This window comes from Macrobrachium rosenbergii, chromosome 11, assembly GCF_040412425.1.
Source record: "Macrobrachium rosenbergii isolate ZJJX-2024 chromosome 11, ASM4041242v1, whole genome shotgun sequence".
Taxonomy (NCBI): Eukaryota; Metazoa; Arthropoda; class Malacostraca; order Decapoda; family Palaemonidae; genus Macrobrachium; species Macrobrachium rosenbergii.
This window is the reverse complement of record NC_089751.1, coordinates 21251863-21279752: the sequence shown is the minus strand read 5'-3', so window position 1 is coordinate 21279752 and position 27890 is coordinate 21251863. Positions and strand designations below refer to the sequence as shown.

Here is a 27890-nt window from a genome sequence, read left to right as displayed (position 1 = left end):
AAAAAAAGCAAAAAGAATATAAATTTTACAAAGTATTTGGACAAACTACAAAAACCATCCTAACCAACTACAACTTAAACTGGAGTCAACCTACCTTAAAATTCCATGTGTTCACATAGGCAAAAAGCATAGGAAATAAGGAATGTAATTACCACATTTAAGGTTTGACTAGATACTTACACCTGTGTCAGACCAACCTTTCTATAAAACTAAATGGCTTGATGCTTTTAATAATATTAAGGGAAAATTTTTGAAATAAAATCATACCAGTGTAATAATGTAGCAAACTGAAGAAACTGGGGGGAAAGGCTAGAGAAAATTATTTATGATTTTTCTTATTAAAGACTCCAATAAATATTAAAACAATGCATAAAGTCTTACATACCATAATTCAACAACTTAGGATCCAAACTTGTACATATGTAACATTTTACAGACAGAAAACTCAGTAACTTTTCATTCTTAAATCCCTGAGAATTTAGTAATAAGCAGTATTACTTCAACAACACAACTAATGAGCACCAACAAAACTTTTGTGATTAGCAAGCCATTTCGTACACATTGTGGCAACATGAGCCTGACCACTTTGCTTAGCTGCCTGCTGCACAAGAATAACATCATCATACTTGCCACGATGAACTGCTACTAGATAGGCTGATTTCAACCTGCCACACTTTATGTATGCCTCAATCTGAAAAAAAATATAGAAAATAATACCTAAAAACCTAATTCAGATAATCATTCCAGTTCAGCAAAGAGCATTAAAAATAACTTCAGTACTATACAAAAACAATGACAGATGAAATCATGCACAAAAAGCTATGGTCTCTAATCCTTACCTTAGCATTTTCAGATGAAAAAAGTTTTACAATGACGTCCAAATTAACATTAGTTGCACTTGTAGACATCTTCAGTAATGCTGGTTCCAATGCAGAATCTACCTGAATTGGCGTTAGGATTCCAAAATCTCCCATACCTTTTACAAGGAGCCAATATTCTCACACATCTCCATCTCCACAAGCAACTCGCAACCAACGGAAAGTAGTTTTTCAGCTGGGACACCCATACTTTCAACAATCCTGTAAGCTAAGCCAAGGCTTTCTTCAACGACTTGAGCTCCTGACACTATCAAAGCTCCAACTGCCAAGCGTTCATTTTCATCTCCAAGTAATGTTGGAAGTGATCGGTCTTCAATTAGTTTCATCCGAACTAAATTTTGCAAGAGTTTTCTTATTATATCTGAATTTGCTTCATAACCTGCTAAAAACTTAGTGGCATCAGCCTGCAATGCTAGCATATTAATATACTGGTTAACTTGCCATCCTGACATATTGAGAATGATCTTACTTTTGGCAAAAGATCCATGTAGAATTTGTGTGTTAAGGTAAGTCTGAAGATGGTGCTGAGCTGAAGTTAGAATGTGAACTCTATTTGATAACTGATAATAATTGCAAATTTCATGGTTATACATCTTGAGTAATGTCATAACTGCTCTAAGTCTATCTCCTAAAGCTTCCTGGACCATTAAAAGACAGTTCCACCATTTGTTGTGTTCAAGCCAGCGACACCCTCTCAACATGTACTTGTACCACTTTGTCTGCTGAGGATCCTCAGTCCTAAAAATTTTCAAAAGTTGTTCAAGTTTACCTAATCTCAAACATGGCAGTAAGACCTCAGAGATAAAAATATCTTCCCGCACTTCATTGGCTAATAGGTATTCAGCACATTCTTGTAACTGACGATGTCGCATGCAAAACTGAATAGTCATGCTATGATCACCATACAACCGAAGATAATACTTGCACTCATTCTGAAACAAGGTGTCCATTTTGTAAGTACTTTTATTTTTCTTTGACTTTGCACTATGTGTAGACTGAACAACACTGGATTTAGTTCTTAAACTACCCGCTGAAATACTTTGTAAGTTTTGAAGCGTATGCAGTACCACAAGAGCTTGTGAAGGAGGGAGCCTTGTTTGCTCACTAAGCAAGATACGAGTCCTTTCAGCATGGTCTAAGACCTTTTCATTAACAATAAATGGGCTACTCTCCAAAAACTTGATAATTTCAGGTAAAAGTGAAGATTTACATGGTCTGTTTTTATCTAAAGGCCTCTCCAAAACTCTAGCAAATCTTTCCCTAGCACCTGGGAAATCACCTGCTTTAAGTGATGCCATTGCCCATGCACCCCATACACCTGTTACTTCTAAACCAGCCTTTGTTGAAACATTCAGCGATAGTTCCCATAATTGTTTTTTCACCAGAGAATCCCTAATATGTCGCATATACACAAATTCCTGTTGCAGACATTTTTCAAATTTTCTTTTACAGTTCTCTTCCTTCTGTAACAGTTTTTGATGGAGAGTTCCAATTTCTAGCATATTCTGCAGAGCCCTTTGTGGGATGACATCACCACAACTAGCTCTCAATAAGAGACAGAGCAAATCTACCCACTGAGAGTAATATTCACAGACTGCAATACCTTGATGTTCATTAACATTCCCAAAGCGAACTTTGGATGATGTAAGAAGGGTTTGAATCATTGACAAAACAAAATTGTGATCAACTTCTGGACTTGTACAAATAACAGCAGATACAATTAGAGAAAACAAATGATGGCATAACTTAATGATGCATATAGCTGCTTTCCTGTCATCTTGATGGTGAGCCAATATAGCAAGACATAAACTGAGTGAAGGAGCATAGTCGTAACCAAACTCTTGGCGTACTAAATTATTGTGTAGCATATCCGTTGTGAGGTACCAACCTCCTTCTGCATCACTGGACCAAGATGAACTCCCTCTCGTACTTAAAACATCTGATATTTCAGACTGGCTATCATAATTCCCTTCCCCAAGGGGACGTATCTGATCATACTCCATCAAGTTAATATCTTTTGTTTGCTGGAAACATTCCTGACAAACTCTTACTAGCAAATCACCATAGCCTTGAACTACCATTCGAGACTTTGAGCAAGAACCACAAACCACTCTACCACAGCGACGACAGTGATGACGCCGACAAAACATTGAAAAAACTGCAATATTACAAACAAGACATTCACTGACTTCATTGTCTGGCACCCAATCTTTTCTGTCTGGGGGTTGAGGGGGCATTACAAATTTTTTGGGCATTTTATCTACTCTTTGCTTTGGTTTGAGGGTAAACTGCACACCAGTGGTATCAAGAGATTTAGCAGCATAAGCTTCAATAAGCCAATTAAATGTATTCCAGCTTAAAGATCCTGGTTCTGTTTTCTTTGAACTTGCATCTTCATAAGACCATGAAATTCCTAAATTTTCATCATCAACATTTTTAGAGAACCTTGAACCAATCATATCCATATGTCTTCCCAGCACTTTCACAGCTTTTTCTACAGCCTCAAGTTTGATATTCATGAGCCACTGCTCAATAATCAAGTGAGGATGTGATGCCAAATGACTTAACTGATATCTATCATCTGTAACAGGCGCAACTTCTTCAACAAGTATCAGACCCATTAGTTCTTGCCTCAGTGGATCCATATCCAAGTGTTCACTGACTGTTTGTGACTCACAGGTTTTGGAATTTTCTTTTGTAGGTAGTTGTTCAAGTTCTAAAGATCCCATGTATGTACCATAACTTTCACATTGCACTGAGGATTGGTCTTTTGGATATGAAGTTTTTAGTAAAAACTCTAGCAAGAAGCGACGAGTTGGGATACTTGACAACTTTAATAAAAGTGCTTCAGTGACAACAGTTAGGTCCTTAAAGCTCAAGGATTCAAGAGCACTTGAAGCAACTCCATAATCAGGGGTAGTCATATCTAGGATAGACATCAAGTAACTCTGGTCAACTAACTGTCTTAACTTGGAATCAACATTATGATGTTCTGCCCACTGAACACCAAGTTTAAATTGCTTTTTTTGAATGAGCATTAAAAGAAGAGTTGAAGGGTCATCTGAAGAAAGATGCTCAACTTCTTGCCATGTTTCAACAGCAGGACTCCCTATATTAAGAATCTGAAAGACAAAAATAACTAAAAGTAATTGGATATCTTATTCTCATGTACAGTAAAGAAAAGGAAAACTGCTGAAACTGAGAAAATTTGTTGATAAAATAATTCAATATGTCCTTACTTCCAGACACAAAATTCAGGCTAGTACACAGCAATTAAGGGCATAAAATTCTAACCTCTGCATATACTTTTATCTGAATAGCTCGCTTCTTAGCCCACTCACGTCTGACACCTGTCAGTTGTGTATCACATCCCAGCACATTTAGAAGCTTTACTGCTGGAGAAACTGGCCACTCACTGAAAAAAAAAAAAAGAGAGTAAAAATGGACAATAGCAGAACAATAACTATTCAAGCAGTCAAGGAAAAAAAAATGTCAGTTTTATATTTATGTATTCATTTACAGTACTATGAAATATGCCATTTAGTAATTGTTTTACCACTACTGATATCCAAGGTTCACCAGTCTTTTGTCTACCAAAACAAAAATAGTACTGTATACTATATTCGTGCCAGCTAGGGCAACAGGCACATATTAGTAATTCAACTCACTTTGTCTTGCATCTCCTTGAGTAATAACAGCTCTATTTGTTCTTCCCCAAGTGATTCTCCAGCAGTGACATGTCACTTTTCATTAATACTCCTTTAATTCATTTGTTTTCAGCCCTTTTCTCACTTCACTGCATTTACAAGATAAAGCATAGTTTCATTACTAAGGAGGTTGTGCTACCTCTTCAGGAATCATTAGCTTACCCGATATTGTCTCTATGAGTAACTAACCTCTTATCCTTACAGAAATGTATGTATAGCTTTGTCCAGTACGGTATTTTATTCATTCCAGTACTTCCCCTGCATTTATTAGAACCCAGGGATGGAGAATAGCTTAAGCTACATACAAACTTTTTCCCCTGTTCATTTTCTGTACTGCAGTGATGAGCAAGTACTGTTTTGCATTTTTTTTATTTTCATACCTTTTTGTAGTTGGAGTATTTCATCTCATATATTTTTCTAGGATGTTTTTGGGCCTATTTGTGTTATCTCCTGTTGCTGCCTGTAATTTGTATCATATATACAGTGCAGTAAAAAGATGTTTCAGTTGTATTAAGTGATATTTTCTGTGCTTATTTATAGTACATCACTTATATTTAGTGTTTTTTTTTTTTTAATGTTCTGTGTATTGGTATCTCAGTAACTTTTGCAAGGGTTGTGCTTTGTGTATAAACCTTGCTGTCTCAGCTTACTAACAGCCATGCCCACTCCTTACTTGTTCTACTTATAACCTGTCTGTAGGATATAATTGTATCAGAAAATGACACCTCCATGCCTCACCTTAAGGTCTTAGTATTTTTGTATTGAAGTAACCTTTGCTGGGCAGGTTATGGGTGAAATGGTAAAGATGATGCTGGAGCCACCTAGTTTTGTTGTTTCTACTGCTGACATTCACCCTCTACAGACTTTACAACTTCAGTTACCATAGAAACTGAGATCTCCTTCCCCCCCCTCCCATGTAGCATGAATACAGTATCAGTAAACATCAGGATCATGACCACTCCCAATCATGATAAAAATTTTGCTAGTGAAAGTCATGTCCTGACCACTTGTGTTGAGAGAGACTGGATCGAGTGACTGTGGCAGGATTGGTGACCATAACTGTTCTTTTTCTAGAAATGATCAAAAGAGTTCACAATGACCCAGGAAAGATTCCACAGCTCCAGCAACATTAGGGAAGAAATGTAGCGGCAGTATTTAGTGTGGGATAGTAACTCTTCAAAAGGACTCAGTTTGTACGGGGCCCATTCTTGATGCAAAGGGGAATATTTCCACCGGTCCATTACTGCAGGACCACGCTTGTCCATTAACAAGAAGTTCGCCACATGTCATTTCTACTGTGCCTTCTTGGGTGATGCACAGCTATCACCCAAGGAGGTTTGTTCAGATGGTTTTAAGGATAAAATGTTCTATTTGAGCAAATCAGTGAGAACCAGGGTGCTTTCCATGATCCTAGAGGACAAGGATTCCTTTTCTGAAGCATTCAATTCAGCATACTAGATCTCTGGTCAAGAAAATTTTCCCAAACCCAAGATTGATTGATTTGACCCCTTATCTACAGAAAGTCTCAATCAAGGCTTTGCTGGTGGAAGACAAAAAGCCACAATTGTGGCCTTGTTCAGAGGTCCAAAAATGCCCTGCAATGTATTTGAGAAATTTGGTCGTATGGCTGCCATTAGAATGCTGCTGTATTAGCTGACATAGCCCATCTCACAAAGTAACAATCAGTTAAAGCATTAGTTTGAGGAAATGCACTTGACTTGTTTGCATCATGTTTCTGTGTTTGAAGCTGAAATATATTTTTCATAAATTACTTCATAATGTTTTTGCATTACAGTATATAGTAGAAAAATAGCAAGCAAAGCACTGTGTAAGTACAATACATGTGAAAGTGTGAATTTCCTAAGATGACTGCACTGCCAAAATGTTTATACTGGTGTGTTGGTAACTGTGTACTATTACATTTTGCATTATTCTTAGGAGTTTTATTCCCAAATATATGCATTCCCTTGATTCAGGAATGTTTTATGTTATTAGACAGTAAGAAAATATTCAAAAAGTGCTTCATAAATGAATGTCAGTCAAAAGTGTTAATATGAAAAAAAGGAAATGCAGTTCAAACATTTTATGATGCAATATGCAACTTGGATAAAAAATATGATTTATGAAAAATTTCTTATACTAAGTAAGATGAATTCACAAAGGTAATCAGAGATGCAATGACCAAATTGCAATTTTAGATAACAGGTAATAAAGAGGACAAAGCTGACAACTATCTTTCCATTTTAAGGATGAATTACAGTGCTAGATGTAAAAAAAATGAGGAAATCAAACTTCTACAGTGTATGCAATTATGCTAAACAACAAAGAGATAGAGATATGAAACCATTTTTGAACATGAGAACTTGACTAGGCATCTGTGACTTTGAAATCAAAGCTGGAACCAGAATTACCTGGACCATGAAAGGTGGCTGTGGGGTTAAGCAAGAGAGTGGTGTAGAGGGAATTGACTCAGGAGCTTTATCAGGATTGCTGTCAAGATTGCATTCAAACGTGATCTTCAATAAGCTGCCTAAAATAACCTTGAGAATGTTGCCTTTCAAGGGATCTTCGATCCATGTCATGCTTTTTACAAAGGCCACTGATGACTCCTGATGGGGCAGGAATCTCTTGCTGTTCTCAGGATTATTGTAACCCTAGATTTGATTTTCTGGGAATGGTTCCTTGGAGGTCCCATGTTTTTAAACTCCACCTTCAGTACCATTAAACAGTCTGTTGCCCAAGCAATTTCCAAAAGTTCACCCACACATTATGATAAAGATTAGCACTTTTCATGGATGGATACACCCACCCTTGGTATGCCCTATGGGTGGAGTCGTTCAACAATTCAGTAAATGAAATAGAGCTATCTCAGACATTTTCTCTTACAGATGGCAAGAAGTGGTGGTTACCTCCATGCTGCCAATGCCACAGCAAGCAAAAGGAGAGAGTTCCCCTATGATACAGTATGGTATGGGGGCAGTGAAGTATAAAAAATTCTACCCATCCAAGGGGAACTTGGCATACAGTTCTAATGCATTTATCAGGGAACTAGAAACCTGGAACTCTTTGCTGGTGGGTGGCAAGAATCTGTCAATCACAACAAAAGTGAGGGTGTTGCAAAAGATGACAACTAACAACGGTTCAATGAGAACAAAAAGTATTTTCAAAACAAGGATAAACTTTTGAGTGCTGAGCACTACATACACAATAATGCATTAAGTCATTCCATAGGTAGCACTTATTCAAACTTATAAAATACCTGAACTTAGCTAGCAGCCAAAGATGTGTCAAGCCAAGCTGTCAAAGTTTCCTAATGGAGCACTACCAGGGGAAAGCTTGAGACTATGAACATTTGCACCGAAGGACAAGACATTTAATTATGTGTTGTGAGCGCTGTAGACTTTTGATAGGACATATGAAATATGGGCAAAAATGAGATTTTAGGCAATCCTTTGAAGAGTTTGGGGAATGAAGTGTGCTCATGCACAAACAATCAAAGTATGAGCCTGGTTAAGTTGACAAGTGAGACCAGCTGGACCACTATTTGCCTAACAAGAACCGGTGTTCTTTGTCTTCCTTCAGAGACGGTTTTAGTCTGAAAGTATTTCATGACAAATGAAATGCCACTATAAGGCCTTGAAAAACTTACTTTTTCTTGAAAAAGTTAAATTTCCACAAGTGCATTGATATAATTTATTTCTGCCAAACAAGGGCTTAGAAGAATTACTAGAGCTGCCAAATAAAGGATTAAGAATTATCAGAATCAACTTGCAATGTCTGTCAAACTGTCCTACTTATGAGACAAAGACAAATAATCTTCAATGATAAAACCACATAAATCTCTCTGCTACACCTGCTTACATATGGCAAGGGTAAGGTCAGTACTAAAAGCAAAAATGTTTGGCTAACTAGTTTTCCAAAAATAAGAAATATATGTAAAAAGTTTTGACAATTACTGTATCTTAATGTCTGATTTCAAAGTAACATTGGATAAATGTAAGGCTATAGTGTCTTTAAAAGAATCTGAGATTTTACCATAAGAATGAAAAGTCAAGTTAATATCTCATAAACTTGATCCTAATTATGAGACAACATGAAAAACCAGACTTTCATGACAAAGCAGCTAGTACACAAATAATCAGTCCTTGTACTTACCTGTGTGACCTTTGGATTACAGAAAACCTCATTTGGCTGTTTGATATTTCATGAGCATATTCCCAAGGAGTAGGATTACCTTAGAAATAAGGGAAAAGAGAAAACATATAATTAAAAGCTAAAAATAAAACTGGTATAGTACACCCTCCTGCCCAAGAATATATAAAATTTTTTTTTTATGAGAGTATACGAAATCTGCACCTCTCAAATAGTTCCAAATCTTTTTAAGATAGTCTGTCTCCAATTATACTTTTGGTTAGGCTGAAATATGGCAATTAAGAGTTCAGTAAGCTAAACTTCTCAAATCCTTATCTAAAGTTAACAGCTCACAGCAAAAGAGATACAACACTTAAAAGATGTTTCTCTCCATTGCTTTAACATATCCTATTTTCAGGATCATGCCCCTTGCAGTCCTCACCAAACTACCCATATCTCTTTTAATCATGTGACCAAACTATGTCATCCTTCCTTACTTTAAACTTATCTTTGAATTTAATAAATATCAATTCTTTATGCCACCCTTCCTGATTTTTTTCCCATGAGCAACACTGGTTTCCACCTCCACGCCATTATACATCAGTTCACTCATAGGACCCCTCCTTTCTATGTACAGTCTATATTTCTTGATCACATATCAGCATTAGTCTGAGTTGGTTATTTGTAGACCTTCACCATGAGCTCCAAATAGATAATCCTACCTAAAGATCTGACCTGAGAGCTCCACTTACCCAAAATGTACCAGTCGTTCCTTATTCATTCCCACCACACCAACTGACATACTCTTCCTTTCCTATTATTAACAAAACATAAGTTTATGCAATTCTAATGAATTCATTTTCTCTCTAACTCTTGTCCTCATGAGTAGATGCTTCTTTCCATTTCTAGCAACAATATTACTTCTGCTTCTGAAGTGGAACCATAAATCCTACTCTTTTATGACTTACATTAAATGTGTCTTTTAACCTTTAACACATATTTAAGTTATAAACAAGTCTTCTGCAAACAATAAATCTCATAAAATACTTCCTCATTTTATCACTTAGAACCTATATCAGTACAGTACTACAAATAAGAGTGAGCATACTACTTCACTTAATGACTTTTCAAAAATACTTCACTTGATAATTTTTCAAAAATGTTTCCTTTGATGATAATTTTTCAAAAATACTTCGTTATAATTGTTCAAAACAATACTAATTAGCACTGTAACCTAACATAACCAAAAAACCCAACTCATTACTATAATGTTGTAGTTTAAATATCAAAACAACAAAGCATGGGTTATTTGGAATGCACACATTAGTGGTGCGATTAACTCCTCTGTAGTACAGTAATAATTGTATTTTACATCATACAGGTTTCCCCTTCAGGACAGTATGTTCTTACATTTCAAACAAGTTGTTCCGCAGTATGCATTACATACTACATTAAACTGTATATGCCTTGAAAATTCTGAACCTGGACATCAGAATGTTTAGTTTAGCTTTGATGTGTTCCAGAAAGCAATGGAAAATGTTTAACGATTTTTGGTACAGTACTCATAAAATTTATATGACTGCTGAGAGGCAATATACCTTGAAGTTAAAGTAGAATTAACACATTCAACTGATAAAAATACAGCAATATTTTTCCTAGACATACAAACTTGAAGTCCTGGTAATAATGTTATTACAGGTGGAAATAATAAATCTGTGGGATAGATACCCACTCACCTGTCTACTTGTCATTGATTTTTCTGTGGCCACAAGGGCAAAAATGGGGCTGGTTAGAGGTGGAATTATGATGAAATTTAGGTTTGTGTGGTTAGGAAAAATAGAATTTACTTTAATAAATTGTGATTTGTTCCAACAAAGTATACAATCCTTGGTCTTCCATATAGGAGACACACTCAAGATGTGTCACATGTGAAACACTTACAAAATGGTCCACCACTACTCACAAATGACAGCTTCAAAGGTCGTGGATTAGCTTAGCAGGGGAGGGATTGCTTCTGCAATTATTATTATGGGAACTAATAATAATCATGGTCTACACCCCAACACCCTGTTACAGGGAAGGAGAAGGTATAATATCTTCAGACTAAAGCCCTCAAATAGGTGATTAATATTGCAAGTCATCCACATCTGGACTGACCAGCATGAACATGGTCTGGGCTACCAGAGGTTAGGAAACAATAGGGCAAGGAAAGAATCAGGCATCAATCACATCCACTTCATCAATCTAAGCCCAACCATGAACCTTCAGCAAAATAGATGAAATAGGTGCAAATTTCTCACTTCACCTGTACTTGGGTAGTTGATGGCATATGTGGAAGGTGAAGAGGAGATATGTTATTATTATGATGGGAAGTCCCCTTCCATAAAATGCAAGCACTACAGTAAGGGCCCCGTATTCGCGGGGGTGCAGTAAATTCTGCGAATACTTAAAACCCCTCTAAAAACACTTTAGAACTGCCTAGTTTGATAGTTTAAACACAAAAAAAAACTTTAAAAATGCTTATACCTGAGTATTTCAATAGTTTTATCACAAAAAGTGCACTTAGTCATGAAAATGATATGAAAATACAGAAATTAGTGAGTGTTTCTCAGTGAAAAATACCGCGAATGGGCAAATTTTCCGCGAATAATGGGTAGATACATTCCATAGAGAAATCCGCAAATACGTGAGTCCGCGAATAGTGAGACCGCGAATACGGGGAGTTTACTGTATGCTTCTGGGGTTGTTTCTCTTTCGTCTCCTTCTACTGCTTTCTTATCAAAACTGTTCGTCTCACTGAATGACGTTTGTTTTTGCCTGCATTTTGAGATGTTCCTAAAGTGAGACAGCATTGCCATTCAGCAGGTATAATACATGGTTTTCTACAGCTTTGTCAGGGTGATATCTTTCTAAGAAACTTTGGACTTTGCCCTGGACTTCCCCCATTTTACACATATTTTCTTATTAATGAAGTAAGGACATCCTCCCTTCTCTCCTCCTCCTCTGAAGACAATCCCTCTGAAGGTCTTGTAGTTCCGTGAGTAGCTCTGTGGCATTCTCCTCCACTCACCATCAAGCCCATGGACTTACCAAGAGACAAAATCCTCAGGCTCAGCCTCGAAGCTTTCACAGTCTCTTTCTGTAGCAGCATCTGGCCACAATATCCTCTGGGCAGAGTTCATTGTCCTGTAAGAGAGACAGGCTTCATCTGTGAGGCTTATTCAATGATCTAGGAGTGGTTCTCCCATATTTTCTTAGGGTCAATTCCGTATAAGAAAAAAACTACAAAGTACCTCTGGAATAGTGCTTCTGTGTAGAGTTTCTTGAAATGAAAGATGACTTACTGGTCCATGGTCTGGATTAGAAGAGTCCTGGTAGGGGTAAGAACTTCACTGTGATGAATCTAAACTTCTCCAGCAACTTAGCCTTCAAGTCTGAAGGATGAACAAGAGCATTGTCCAGCACTAGAAGAACCTTCAGAGGTAATAATTACTCCTCAAAGTATTTCTTGACACTAAGGCCAACCAATTCATTTACCCACTCGAAAAAAAAAAAAATTAATATATTTTTCTTATAAACCTTAGGGTGTGTGAGTGGTAGGAAAGCAAAGGCTTCAGTTTTAAATCCTCACTTGCATTCCCACAGAGCAAAGGAGTAAGTCTGTCCTTCATTTGCTTGTGTCCTTGTAATGATTTCTCCTTTTGAGAGATATAGGTCCTTGTGGCATTTTTTCCCCAAAACAATTGTAACTCATCACAAATGAACAACATCCTGGCCTCTACGAAGTCCTTAAATTCTTTAACATATTTCTCAGCAGCATCTTTGTCAGAAATAGCAGCCTCCCCATGGCTCACAACACTGTGTATGCCATTTCTTGTCTTAAATTTCTTGATCCACCCATGACTGGCTCTGAACACAAGTATTACCTTTCTTTCTTTAAATCTTCAGCTGAAAATCCTTAGGACAGGATCACCAGACTATAAACCAGGACTGTACACTTGTTCCAGGGGTAGTTTTCAAGAGATCAGCAAGCAGTTTTCTTGCCTCTTCACAAATGTTGGCCTGAGAAACACTTCCAATGGCTGTTTTTCATTTTATCCCAATTAGGAACAATTTCTCACCCTCTTCATTTGTCTGAGACCTTTGTTTTGTAATATATTTCACTCCCTTAGCAATGTCAGCTCCATTGATAACCTCTTTATGTTGTAATAGTGAAGAAATTGTAGTTTGGCCATATGAAACTCCTTAGCCAGATCAGCTCTTGCTGTGAATTTCTTTTTAAACTATTATTTTTCTATCTACTTGTTTTTTTGGTTTGCTGACATTTCAGTCCTTATAAGGCCCATGATGACTAATGTGTACTAGAACCAACAAAAAATCACAAAGAAAAGAGATATTTTAGCAGAATTGTCCACTGACTGAGAGCTACAGGTATACTGCCCCACTTGCCCTTTGTTTCATCTGGGAACCACAAACATATGGTATAATTAATCTCATACATTTCTAACCCATCATCTTCGTTTGTCCAAAAGCAGAGCAAAATGGAAGAATACAGAGTGAATTTTTACTCATACAAAATGTGTGAAAACTGGTTTGTACAAGTTGAGAGCTGTCTTAACACACTAACTAAACTTAAGATACAATGCAAAGCTAGCTCAAATCAAATGGGAGTTAATCAATAAGAAACCAAAAAATGTCTAAGGTGGGAAACTATAAAAAAAAAAGACCAAACTTATCTTTGGTAAGTTTGGTCTTTTTGTAATGAAACCAAGCAAAGCTAACTTAGGAGCTAAAATCTAAACTTAAACATTAGAAAAACAACTTAGGAGCTAAAATCTAAACTTAAACATTAGAAAAACACGTATTGTTGAAGAGAATAAAAAAAAAAATACCAAGGCCTAAAGTTAGCAAAAGTGAATGCAAGGTAACTGATGGGAAGACACTTAATTCACAAGTGTGAAGACTTCTTAGATATAAACTAACTTCCAACAAGATAAAAAAATATGGAAATAGGTAAACAGCTGGTGCACGCCTAACACTGATTAACCCTTAAGGGATGGGCTAAATATGGCCAATTTAAGAAAAAACACACCAATAGAAAGAGGATACCATGGATAGAGGAAGATATGCAAATGCACATGGTGTAAGAAAAAAATTCTGAAAATTTTTCCCTACCTTCCACGGGAAGTTGAAAGTGACTACTTACTTACAACCCTGTGTGGGGCCTCTTTTACAAGACACTCATAAAAGTTTGTTAATTTTACCAAGTGATGCATGTTTTTTCTAATAATTTATTTTATTTTATTTTGTCAAATTAAAATTACAGCTCACACAATATCATAACAGATAAAAATTAAAATCAGTAACAAATTCTGAGTATATCTGTTGTAAAATATTTGCAAGATTTACTGTGATGGGGCGATGCAGTAACTTTTTGTGGGGTATACATGTTTTTTCTAATATTTCTTTGCACTTTTCTTTGCAAAATTACAATTATAGCTGACATACTATCATAAAAGATAAGAACTAAAACCAACAGCAATCCCAGGGTATATTAATGAGCAAATAAAAAAAAAAGACATCCTGGAGCAGCAGAGAGGCAGTACATTCACCTCTGAAATCTCAAGGCATACTGATCGATGTCTCACCTGAGCTGAGCTAAACAGTTGCCATAAGTCATTTAAGGCCCACTGAAGTGCTATGAACATTTTTCCTGCTAAATTCATCCAAACCAAATGGTGCACAATATTAATACTCATATGAGGATTTCCATCCATCACCCAAAACCTTTTTATACATACAGTACTCATATGAGGATTCCCATCCATTAAGGGTTAAGCAAAAGCATACCTGAAACTCCAAAACAAAATGAATAGTGGTACTTCTGAGGATGTTCCTGAGTAAATTACAATCCAAGGAACCATCCACCAGTTTGAAAAATTTAAGAATTCTCCCCAGACATGTAATTTATGAATAGCAGAAACGGAAACAAGGGTGAAAAAGATGAAAATTAATAATAATGAAAATTCTTATAAATATCAAGTCCAAGACTAAAATCCATGCCCACACAAACAATGAATGAGGAAAATAGTTGGTGCTGACTCATGTCACTCATCTGCCCAGATGCATGCACAGCTACAAGCTGACTGCCATTTTCTTTTCTCGTAACAAAGATCTGAGTATATGGGATGCCTTTTTGATAAAATGAAGAGCTAATTATAAGTAATGAATCAGTGATGAATAAACAACAATAATTCATCAATGTTGCAAAGATATAATTTGACACCTGAAAGGTATATTACTTGGATTTTACACTATTCTTTATTGCTTACTTCATTAGTAAAACTAAATAATTCGTAGGGAACTTACTTTCTGAAAGAGGTACTATTTGCACCATGAAGGCCAGTAGGTGATCTCGCAACAGTAGGATGTCTGGATGAGTGTTGAGCACAGAAGCGGAGAGAGAGTGAAGAACATATATAACCTTCGGTACTCGTGACACTAAGAGATGAAAGCTATCCTTGGTAATTGTATTGCTTCCAAGAAATTCGTCAGCAAACTGCCACACACATGACACCTCTGGTTCATGCATAAGAGAGGAGAGAACCCGATTTGCTTGAACAATCTCTGACAAGGCCTTATGTTTTCTACTTGAGAAGAGATTCCTAGCTGCACGGAACAGAGCTGTTTCTTCTGGGGGTGGTTTCATTCCTATTGAAGGTGGGTAAAGAATATTAAGCCAGGTGTCTGATATATCACCATCAGAACTGACAGAACCTTTCTTGCTTGCTTCCAAAGTACTGTGAATTGCTTGAACTATAAATGCTAATAAAGGACACTGTTTCCTCAAATGGCTTAAAACTGCAACTGGTACTCGAGCACTTGACCAATCGAGAGGTTCTAAAACCTCTAATTCATGTTCATCTTGACCTGACAATTTAGGTAAATCCTCAGGTAGGTACTCAGACACATCACTAAATGAGCTACTTTCAGACTTACTACTTGAAATATTCAGCTTATCTGGCTCAAAGGTTTCAATGAATTCCAGTGCAATCCCTCGTTTCTCATCCCTGTCAAGAACACGAAATTCTATCTCAGACTGATCAAAGTTTCTTGTAAAACTTCTCAAAATAGATGCAATATCTTCAGGAACATCATTTTCAAGAGATTTAATACCTCCAGCAACACCATCTGGGTGACTAGCAAGATAATTCAAAATAGTCCTAGAAGTTGCAATACAACAGCCACCATTTTCTTCATTACTTTTCTGGCTTTCACAACCTAAAATCTTGTCTTCTACAATAAGAAACAAATTCAAATGCTCAGATATGGCTCTTTCTTGTTGCTCTGCCATTCGATCACTGTACAGCACTTCTACACATGGAGACATGGGTGTCCCTTGTGTAACACAAAAATTTACCTTTGGAGATATAAACTTCAACAGAGACAAAATATGATGGTAATCCTCTTTTTCTGTTATGCTAAAATTATTGTTTAACAAATCACTCTTACAGAGAGTAAATCTGCTACTTGGGTTATTTTGAATAAGTATACTTGACAAAGGATTTGGTAACTGGAGTATTCCATAAAGAATATCAAACAAAGAGACAAACCCTAATTGTCCAACTGTGTATCCAACTCTCTTCATGGCCATAATACGCTCAAGCTGATAATCTGAGAAAATACCACGGGGACTTTTGCATTTGCTATCACCAGGATAAAAAATGTGATTTAATAATCCAGCATGAATAAACATGAGATTTGCTAGGTTAATGAAGAACACTACACCTTCATCTCCAACAGCAATTTTCTTAAAATCCACAGAAGCTAAATCTGATGTGTCTTTCAACACTGTCACCACTTCTAGAGACTTTAAAGCAGTTGCTGCAGTTACATCATTCAACAAAACTGCTTTGTGACTAACATTCTCAGATACTGGAGCAGCGGGAATGCTTTCACGGAGTCCACTTAACAGTGTAGTCAGTACATCTCTCACAACAACTTCACCATAAACTCCTGATCGACAAGTCATTGACCCAGCATTCATTATAATGCCATCATTATTCACCAAGAATCCTAATCTGCTACTTTCATCATTGTTAAGTTTTTCATTTTCTATCCAAGACTTAGGCCTCATTATCCCAATCATAGGGCAACAATACTGTAAAATCATTGTTGTCAAGTTAAGTTTCATTTTTCTTGCTGTGTGTTCCAGCTTGCCAGGGTCAACACCATCTTGAAACATCAAAGAACCAAGAATATGAACTGGTCTAACTGACAATATGCTGAAATAGCTAGTTAAACCCCTTTTAAAGCTTGAGCTGGCATAATTTGTTATCATGAGAGACATAAGCTGCAAATACTGATAAAAAGATCGAACATATGCACCAAATTTAGAAGACTCCTTAATTTTCAGGTTGTCTGGATACAAATACGTGGCTTCTTCACTCATAATTCTTAAAACCTCCTTATATGCTAAGTGAACCTTGTTGCCTTTGCAATGAATACTTGATTCATCATAATCCTCATCTTCTTCTTCAGGAATGAGCAATACACCCTGGAAAGTTGACATACTGTGAAGAACTCTTGACCAACTCTGAATATAATTTTTCATTGCCCCATCATTTATTGGGTATGATGACAACAGGAGTGACATTGGAGTTGCATAAGAAGGGCCTGTTCTAACACATACATCTAATGGCATTTCCTGAGCACCACAGCTACTACTTACTTTCACTTCTGAATTTCTAAGAGTGATGATATTATTACATGTAGCTGCCATCTGTTGTGTAAAAGAAATGAAACCTACAACATCACTGCCAGTCTTGGAAAGTTCAGATAATGTTAAAGTACCATCAACATGAGCCCTGTGCCTCTGAAGAGCTTGCTCAAGCAAGGAAGACGAAGAACTTTCATTCAAATCAACTGTGAGAGCCAAATCACTCAGCACCATGGACTGTGGATTCAGAAAGGAAGCAGTAACAGGGCAATTAGTCTCGGATACAATAACAGAAATACCAGTTGGTACAGGGGGGGACAAAGTACTCAAAAGCTCATGAACCAAACTGGCAGCTGCCGCTTGAGCAGATGCCTCTCTTGCAACAAGGCCAAGTGTTAGCAATCCATGTTCAGTGCTCCCTTTAGCTTGCGCAATTTTACTTCCTTTACCTTTATGTGCCCTCTGACTTGCACTTACCAACCTTGGTTTTAATTGAAGAAGCCGAGTTGCAAGGCAAACTTCTCTGCACTCTGTAGTATCTCCAATCTTATACATCTTGATTACTTGTTCTGCTTGTGTCAAGTTACCATTTGTAAGAGCCAAAGTTACTAAACAAGGGGGAGGTGCTAAAAGATAATTAATGACACTGGTATCATCAGCCACTGATGACCTTCCTTCAGTGGTTTCATGCCTTTTCTTTACTGATACATATGTGTTCACTTTTCCTGAACTTTTATAGGTGTTAGTTTCATATTCAATTTCATTTACATCTTTTAAAAACAACTTGCCCTCCACATAATCGCCAAAATTTTCTAAAGAGCCAATCTTACGATGACAAGGAACCAACACTTGAAGTCGCCACAGGCCTTCACTAACATGGCGAGACAAATGAGAAATGCGACTATGCATGATTTGTCCTGATACACCATCTTCACAAAGACTTGACTGATTTGCTTTCTGAGAATATCTTTCAGCAGATGTTGTCAACAGAGACTCGTGTAATAATATCAATATATCCCAAGCAACTAAAGAATTTATTATGTAACCTGTTCGAGGAAGCTCCCCAACGCTTGATGCAGTGCTTTTACCACTCACTGTACAACTACTCTGATGTTGTGGTGCTGTTCCACTTTGCGAAGAATAATGATGACTCTCAGGTTGCATCTGCCCTGGTGCTGCAGTGTGCCAAGAGGCCTTCCATGAATGGGCAGGTGTATCTGGAGAGACTGACGTGGATGATCCCTTACTTGCATTGTTGCAAGAATCAGCATCTGAATAAGAAAGATTTTCTTGAACTTGGGTCTCTGTCTTTGAAATCTGATCACTGGCGAGGGCTTCCTCAACAAAATCTAGTAACAGAACTTTCTTTACTTTAGAGGGTTCTTCTTGTTTTTCAGAAATGTTACCCGATTCTGTATTTGGATTAGATGTAGCAAGAGTACTCACTGGACTCTCTGAGCCATTCTGATGAGAGAGAAAGGATCTTTCCAAGTCAGCCTCATCACCACCTGACTCACTATGACTTTCATCACTCATATCACTATGTCTAACAAACAGCAAAGAAAATATATTTTCCATAATTTGCATTCTATATTCTAGAGGTTGTAATTCATCAATCTTTTCTTTGACACTCAGTAGTTTTTCCACAATGTTCTTCTGATAAAAGGATACTAAAGACTGCTTGTTACGATAGTCATTGGTGTCATTGTTTGGCAATTCAAAGTTTTTAGCCTCCAAGGAAATTCTGTCACCAAGTAACTTTCCTCTTGCTTGCCACCCTGCTACAGAATTATCTAACTGCATACCAGCAGCAATTATCTGAAACATTTCATTGAGAATGCAAAATGCTTGATAAGTACTAATACAGGATGATAACAGTTGTCCACTTGGGTCTCTAACTTGACAGTGCTCATGTAGAAGCTGCTTCACTTCGTTAGGCTTTAGGTCATACAAAGGAAGAGACCTGTATAGTGTGTACAATGGTGAGTGGTCCCTTATTAATAACAGCAAAGGTAACATCTTCACATTTGTGTTCCGTGCCATACACCAATTAACAAAATTTAAATCCCGCTTTAATTCATTACATGTATTTAGCATTAAAAGGTCAATGGCATTTGGCTGTCCTTCCCATACTTTGGCAACTCCCAGTAAACTTTCTAATTTATCCAAGGATGCTGACCATGAATTGAGAAATATCACTGGATACAAAGGCACTAACCATCTGGACCAATCCTCTTCTCTCTGCAATAATGTTATACTTTGTACAGGATCATGGGCTAGCATCTCAAATACTACTTGTAAAACATGCCTTGAATTGCTAGTGCAATCAAAATATAATCCTCTAACATCCAAAGATGAACTCAAGCACTCAATGTTGCTGGATGTCTCATAAGGTCTTCTGACCAAATAATCAGCTTCCACTTCACAAAATGACTGCAGTCTCTCATTAGAGCAAGAGAATTGGGAAAAATATACTTGTTCAATGTTTATTATACTCTTATCATGGCAAATTGTGACAATTCTGAGATAAAATTCTTTCAGAGTATCAGTGTTAACATCCCTTGAAATAGCAAGCATGAGATAAAACAGATTAATGGTTCTTAGTTTCTCAGCACTTGACACTTGAATTCTCTCCTTTATCCTTGTTACCTCAATAGATTCTGACGCATTTCCAAAATTTGCCCTCCTTGGAGAACTATTTCCATACCTTTCCACCAAGACCTCTAGTTCTCTCTCTAACTGAAGTATTTTTTCATCCAGATCTTCAATTCTCCTCAACAGATGGTCTAAACACTCTATGGAAACATTCTCAATTCTACAATAACTTTCTTTTACCCTGGATGTAACATCAGTACCAACAGCTCTGATTTCTCCACTGGATGCTTTATCACTAACTTTTGTATTACTGCTACTGCCATCCTTAGAATTTGCCCTTCTTTCACTGACAAGCAACTGATGCAGAAAGTCTGCAGTTTCAAGTGGATGTGACAAGAGTTTGTCACGAAGTGCAGCACAGGCTTCATTGGATAATGTGTGCTCAAGTCTTCTTGTAACAAAATCTTGTTGAATACATTTCTCCAATTCCTGCAAATATAGCATCAACATATATTAGCTACATCTTATTTAATAATCAAAAGGGTCCGGTTAGATTCATTACATTTTAAATAACTTTCATGTATCTCGTGTTAATGTCACTATGTATACAGCATACAGTAATTAAATGATCCATTAACTCCATCTTTTTGAAGATGAAATTTTGGATGTTTACTGTTACAAAATATTAGGCTGATATGTGAGATTATTTTGAAATGATTCAAATACTGTTAGGAAACATTATGTTCTTGCAAAAATGCAACCACTTACTTTATTTAGGGCCAAAATGCAAATTACAGGTGGGTAACATACCTTGCAAATCCTCTCTTGATTTTGGAAAAGGAACTTTATGACTGGCCTATAAGTGTTCTTCATGCCATCCATGATCCTGATTTACCTGCTATGTGTCATCTGTTGAAAGCAGAATGATAAGCTTAATTTAACTTTTACAGAGTCAAAAAATGAAGAGAATATGCATTGGATTTTAAATGATACTGATTTAAACAGTTGCACTGTACTACTGAACAGCTGGTTAAATACAGTCTAAGATTTACTTAAAGTGCCGAACAGAAATGTTTGTTCAATAGTTCAAGTAAAAGCCACCTGCAAACAGTAACAAACAAATCTATTCCTTTTTCAAGCAAGATATGATCTTAGTATATTTAATACAGATTTTAGTCATAATTATTTTATATACTAAGTACAGTATATATTTTAAATATAAAAGTTTAATATATATTTATTTTTTGTTGGTTTTATCTAATATCACTCTTCATTTTTTACGTTCATATTTTAACACTGAATTTTACTAGCATGTCATCATTCACCTATTCATTATCAGTCGTATCATTAATTTATATATTTCACCTTCATTACGGTGCTGAATAATCCTGATGGGTTCCAGCGCTTGGTCTTCAAGACCTAAATTTCATAATCAATCAATCAACATTAAAAAGTGCAGGTATCCCAATGTTTCATTGTCATATAGCCTATTCAGTTCATTATCAAATGCATAGTATATAATTTTTTTTACAAATAAAACAGAAATTTGTATACAGTAATAAAATTTATTTTTTAAATACTTATCTATTATAATAGCTGTATCACCCGTGTCAGGTGGGAGGATGATAGTGTGAAAACTAAAAAAATAATAGGATCATTTAGTTTGAATCATCTATGACCCATCCCCTTTTGGGTGAAATGCTGATTCAAGCATCTATTGTTTTACATCAGTTTTTGCTTCATCCACAGGAGTGGAAAGATTGGGGAGGGGGGTTATACTTAATAGAGAGGTAAGTATTTACAAAATGATATTTTCATAATAAAATAAAGTTTCATATATACTTACCAAGTAATTACACAGCTGAGATTTCTACTCACACAGCAGCCTTTTTAAAAAATTCACAGTAGCGATTCTAGTGTTTTTGTGTAGGTGACAGGCTCCGCCAACTATTGGAACACTCCGGGAAACACTCGGGGAAAGAACTAGCCAGTTAGTTCAATTGTCTTTGTGCCCTATATGTCCATAAGAGGGGAAGAGGGCAGGCTCTGATTCTGTAATTACTTGGTAAGTATATATGAAATTTTATTTCATTATGAAAATATCATTGTCATATAAGTAACTTGCCAAGTAATTACATAGCTGAATCCCACACTGAATAGAGGTGAGATACATGGACATATTCTACTCCAAAACATTAAAGCATGGTAATGACTTTGAAATAGAAAATTTGGCCAGAATTAATACAATGCTTGTTGATTCCCTATCTGGTAAGAAAGCTACTGCAGGAGAATACTACCTCTGGCTGGTGCTCATCTTAACCTGTAGTGGCGTGGCAGTTGAGTCGTGGGTTGCCTCTACTTTAGTGGGAGCCTTGCAGCAGAGGATAGCCTGATTGCTGGCAAAGCATATATAAGTGCCCTTGCCCTGGGCACAGGACCAAATTAAAAACAACCAAACAAAGCTGTCACCTTACTCTGAAAACACCACAACCCATCCATTAAGACTGGTGGGTGCTCCAAGTACACTGTACAGTAAAGCCCCAGTCCTCAACGCTAATCCATTCCAGAAGAAGCATCGAGATTCGATTTAGTCGAATTCTGAATCAATTTCTCCCATAAGAAATAACTGGAAATGGATTAATCCATTCCTGACCACCAGTCATTACCCCAACTTTGCCTTTTTATACAAAACATTACACAAATTACAATTAAATAAGTTCAGAGTTAAATAACTTACCGTAGCAGAAGCACTTTTAACATTTTTATGAGCATATATACTGTATCAAAAAAACTGGCCTATGACCAATGCGGCCGTATTACTGATGGTAGACCGAGCGCTATAGGCTAGGTTAGGTAGCCTATAGGCACTACCAGAATGTACTGTAATGGGTACAAACAAAAACTGTTGTTAATAATAATAACATTGAAAAACAAGCCTGATTATCACAGTAAATTAATAATACAGTATTTGTATGCCGAATTACTGTATGTCTGTTATCATAAAATTAAGAAAAATTTCCTAAGTTACGTCGGCATTTGGCAGCTTGTGGCATGAGCAGACGTAAACAAACCAAGGCGCCACCCTGGTGGCGTATCGCGGTACTAATTAATTACATAAACGTTGTTTACGTTCAGTATTTATGGTAAATTTCATACAGAGTCTACTGGAATAGTGTACAAAATCACTGTAAAACGTCTTTCAATAAATATTATGATACCCTAACATATTGGGACCCATGATTGGATGAAAATTCAGTGCAGAAAGCCAAAAAAATTATAATACAGTATACCTGTACAAGTGTGTACTTCTCCAAACAACAGCAGCAGTGTGTGTGGGCTTTAAGCGCTTTTAAATATGCATGGGAAGGACGCCACCAACAATGCCAACTAGTGGTGGCCGACCGAAACTCATTTTTTTTTTTTTTTTCAAACATCATACGATTCATCGGGTCGGATTCCGGTTTGTCGTTCGAGCTCCGACGCAAAATTTACTTGACATTTCGCGTTGAAATCTGATTATGTCGAGTTCTGGTAATGTCGAGGACCGGGGTTCTAATGTACCCCCAGGCTCCCCAAAAACTTGAAAAGAGTGCTTCTTATGAATCCTTCCCCAGTATCATGCCAGCCACCAATAACGGCCCCAAGGTACTGCAATTATCGAACATTGTTTCCATTTCCTTTAAGTACAGTAGTGAGATGTGAAAATGAACTTACACTTCCAGTGGGACAACTGGAGGATGAAAATAGAGACATATTGTGCCTGAAAGCTAAAGAGGTAGAGATGGCTCTGATGTCTTGAACTTTCACTTTAAAAGTAGGCAAAATATCCTCCTGAATCCATAAATGTGCCTCAGAAATTAAGTCCCTCAGGAAGAATGACAGTGCGCTCTTAGTTAGAGGATGAGACGGGTTCTTAACTGTACACCAGAGGTTACTGGATATACCTCTGATCTTCTGTCTTGATCAGGTAATACCTCAGAGCTCTGACAGGGCAAAGCACTCTCTCTTCTTCCTCGGAGCCAAGTATGTCCATTAAATTATTAATGGTAAATGAATGAGGCCAGGGTTTGGACAGGTCCTCTTTCTTGGCTAAAAAGCCCCAGGTAAAGGAGCAAACTGCCTGGATCTCAATGACACGTTTGGCAGTACCCAGAGCCACAAGGAAGACAGTCTTCCAAGTGAGGACCCTTAGAGAAGTGGAATGAAGGAGTTCAAAAGAGGGGCCTGTTAGCCATTTCAACACGTGTAGGTTCCAAGAGAGTAGATCAACCTCCTTCGGCTTGGAAGTGTCAAATGACTTGATGAGGTCATTAAGATCCGGATTTGACAATAGATCCAGACCTGTATGCTTAAACACAAAGCTAAGCATGACTCAATACCCCTTAATGGTGGAGGACGACAAACCACTATAGGTCCTTAGATAAAGGAGGAAATCCACAATTTGAGTTAAAGATGTCTCAGAAAAAGAGACGTTATGTCTGAGACACCATCTTCAGAAAACTGTCCACTTAGCCTGGTAGATGCAGCTAGAAGATTGACATCTGCATCTTGCAATAGCCTCTGCAGCTCCTCTTGAAAACCCTTTTGCTCTGACAAGCTTACGGACAGTCTGAAGCCTGTCAGGGCAAGAGCTGACAACCCTTGGTGGTGTCTCTTGAAGTGGGGTTGTTCGAGAAGACACAGTTATTTTTGGGGAAGGAGGCTTGGAAGGTCCGGGAACCACTCTCAGTTTCATAGGCCATAACGGGATATGAGGTTCATAGTTACGTTGTTGTTTATCACCCCCCTGACCATGTTGAAAGGTGGGAAGGCATAAAGATCCAGAGTGGATCAGTCTTGCAACATGGCGTCTGTTGCCCATACAAGGGGGTCTGGGGCTGAAGAGTAAAAGAGAGGAAGGCGATGGTACCTGGAGGTAGCAAACAGGTCTAATGTTGGTTTGCTCCATAGTTTCCAAAGATCGAGGCAGACCAGGGGATCCAGGGTCCATTCGGTGGGAAGGACTTGCTTCTGGTTGCTCAGCTCATCTGCCAGAACATTAATTTCCCCTGAATAAACCATGTGACTAGACTCACTTGATTTTGATCCGCCCACAGGAGAAAATCTCTTGCTGCCTGGTAGAGAGAGAAGGAGAGAGTGCCTTCTTGTTTCTGGATATAGGCTAAGGCTGTAGTATTGTCTGCATGCACTACCACTGTCTTGTTGCGGACCACGTTCGAGAAATACTGAAGGCCTAGATGAACTGCCTTCAGTTCTCTGACATGATATGTAGACTTTGTTGCTCTGGGGTCCACGCACCAGAAAACTCCAGATTCCCCAGTAGGGCTCCCCAACCTAAGTCCAAGGCATCTGAATACATGCCTGTGTAGAGGCTCAGAGGTTGAAGGGACTTCCCTTCTGATGGTCCTTCTTCAGACAGCTACCATTGAAGGTCTGATTTGATCTCCGAGGTGATCAAAAACACGTAGGAGTCCGGTTGTGTTTTCCTGTTCCAGGTGGCCTTTATAGAGGATTGAAGAATCTCATGTGCAATTTTCCCAGCTTGAAAAATGACTCAATGGAAGCTAGAGTCCCCAGAAGGCTCATCCACTGCTGAGCCGAGCAGGAAGGGAGGGCTATACAGTAAAGCTGGGGACCGTCTGATGGCAGCCGGAAATCCTCTTGGGCACCGGAAAAGCCTAAAAAGTCAGAGTTGAGAGTCATCCTCAGATAGAGAATCCCTTGTGACTACTCGAGATCGATGAGAAGACCCAATTCCTGGGTGAGGAGAAGAATCTTATGCATGTCCTTCCTACACTTTTCTTTGACAGGGATCGAAGCAGCCAGTCATCCAGATACAGACTGACTTTTATCCCTATAAGAGAGCCATTTTGCGAGAAGAGCGAGGATTCAAGTGAACACCTGAGGGGCCATAGAAAAGCCGAAGCAAAGGGGCCCAAAATTGAATACTTTCTCCTGAAAGACAAACCTTAGATACTTCCTGGAATCTGGATGGACTGGGGTGTGGAAGTACAGCATGCATCCACCAAATTCAAGGATATCATCCAGTTGCCCCCAGTGAATGGATGAGAGGGCTGGAAGGTTCGTCTCCATCTTGAATTTCGTCTTCCAGACAAATCGATTAAGGGGGCTTATATCTAGGATTGGCCCCCAAGCCCCCTGAAGCTTTCAGAACCACAAAGAGACAGTTATAGAAGCCCTCTGTGTTGGTGATGCTCTATGGCTCTCTTTTGGATGAGGGAGGACACCTCCTCCAAAAGGGCCAAATGTCTCTCTGAGCCTTTCAAGTAAGCTGACAATGTGATGGGATAAGTGACTAATGGGGGGCTCTCTAGGAACAGGATGACATAGCCCTCTTTTAGAACCTTGATGACCCACCGCTCTGCTCCTCTGATCATCCACTTTTCCCAAAACTGTTTCTTCACCCTACTTTGTGTGCAAGTCACAACAGATGTGATCAAGACAGGTAGCAGTTTACAATACAGCCTGTGCTTGAAACTGCAGGGATATCTCCAGCATGCAAAACAACCACTACAGGAGGCCCAGCAGCATGAACAGGGAACCTTTTACTGAAGCTAAATGGTTCAGAAAAGCAGGAAAATACCAGTCTCGTGGAATAATGAGGGATGGCCACATCTGCAACTACTCCAGCAAAGCAGCCAAAGAAGCAAGAGTAAAGGGTGATGAATCAAGCGTGCACTGAGATCTCACCTGGAGAAAGCTTGACATGCCCACATGGGTCGCCACTGTTGGAAAGTGTGTAAGTGTTGCCTTCCATCATGGGCATACACTCCTCTTGGACCAGTGGAGAATGAGCAGAAGGGGCTTGGAAAGAGGGAAGGCAGCCCAGGAGAAAGAAGCTGAAAAGCTTTAGGATTATCAAAAGGGGAGTAATCCCCCAAATACTGGCAAATTCCTTTCGGCCTTCCTCCATTGCAGAGGAGACCGGCTATCACATTCCTCACAGGGTGCTTGGGCTGCAGGACCTACTCCTGCAGGACAACAAAAGTGGTTCCACTAACACAGAAGACAAAGCAACTACCACCATGCTCATGCTTTTTGTCTTCCTTAAAAAAAAAAAGAAAAATAGCTTCACTGCAAAGCAAGCAGAAAAAAAAAAACACACACACAATGACAGCTGAAGAAAAGTGCTACCTTATGGCAAGTGAATGGGGGCCTCCCCCTACTCACGTTCCAACCATCAATTAACCACTTGGTTACCAACCTTCCAACAACTATTTCCAGTTCAAGCTGAGGAATACTCTTAAATGAAAGGCAATGACTTTTTTTCTGTAGGTATGACCAATCAATAGTCATTCAAGTATCCCTGATGTTCATGAGCAGTAACACAAGAAAAACTGAGCAACCACACCAATACAAATCAGATCAAAATCCACTACAAAACTTCAAAACAAATTCGTGTTTTCTGGCCACCGTAGCGATGGAGACATAGACTTCACAACAGCCAAAGAAAAACTGCCTGAGTTACTAATAGGTGGGTGGTGGTAACCACCACTCACCTGTCTGCAAGCTTTAACTTAGGTAACTTGTAACCAAGCTTCAATGACCATACCAGCTGCTGCTACAGATACTGTATATCTCGATGTAAAAGACAAAGGTCTGTAATCATGTGGGAAATACTATCTGTTAGGTTAAATAAATGATCACAGGGAGTGGGATCAGAGGAAATGTGCTCTCCTAACCTTACAGTTATGAATATACTGGTCAGGTAGGAACTAGCATCCTAATTTAGGATAATTTTGGGAATAGCATCCTAATTTAGGATAAATTTGGGAACTAGCATCTTAATTTAGGATAATTTTGGGAACCAGCATCCTAGTTTAGGATAATTTTGGGAAG

General features: G+C 38.1%; 1 protein-coding gene across 1 annotated transcript in view; it reads right to left on the bottom strand.

Annotated features, from left to right (window-relative positions):
* Positions 1 to 378: 378 nt before the first annotated feature.
* The window catches only part of Sptz (Spastizin), a 43487-nt gene continuing 15975 nt past the window's right edge, over positions 379 to 27890 (bottom strand). Inside the window, 7 exon segments of the mRNA XM_067111302.1 lie at positions 379 to 691; positions 840 to 988; positions 991 to 4000; positions 4173 to 4293; positions 8741 to 8819; positions 15086 to 20519; positions 20841 to 20939. Coding sequence (XP_066967403.1) covers positions 512 to 691; positions 840 to 988; positions 991 to 4000; positions 4173 to 4293; positions 8741 to 8819; positions 15086 to 20519; positions 20841 to 20912 — 9045 coding nt within the window. The 5' untranslated portion in view covers positions 20913 to 20939 and the 3' untranslated portion in view covers positions 379 to 511.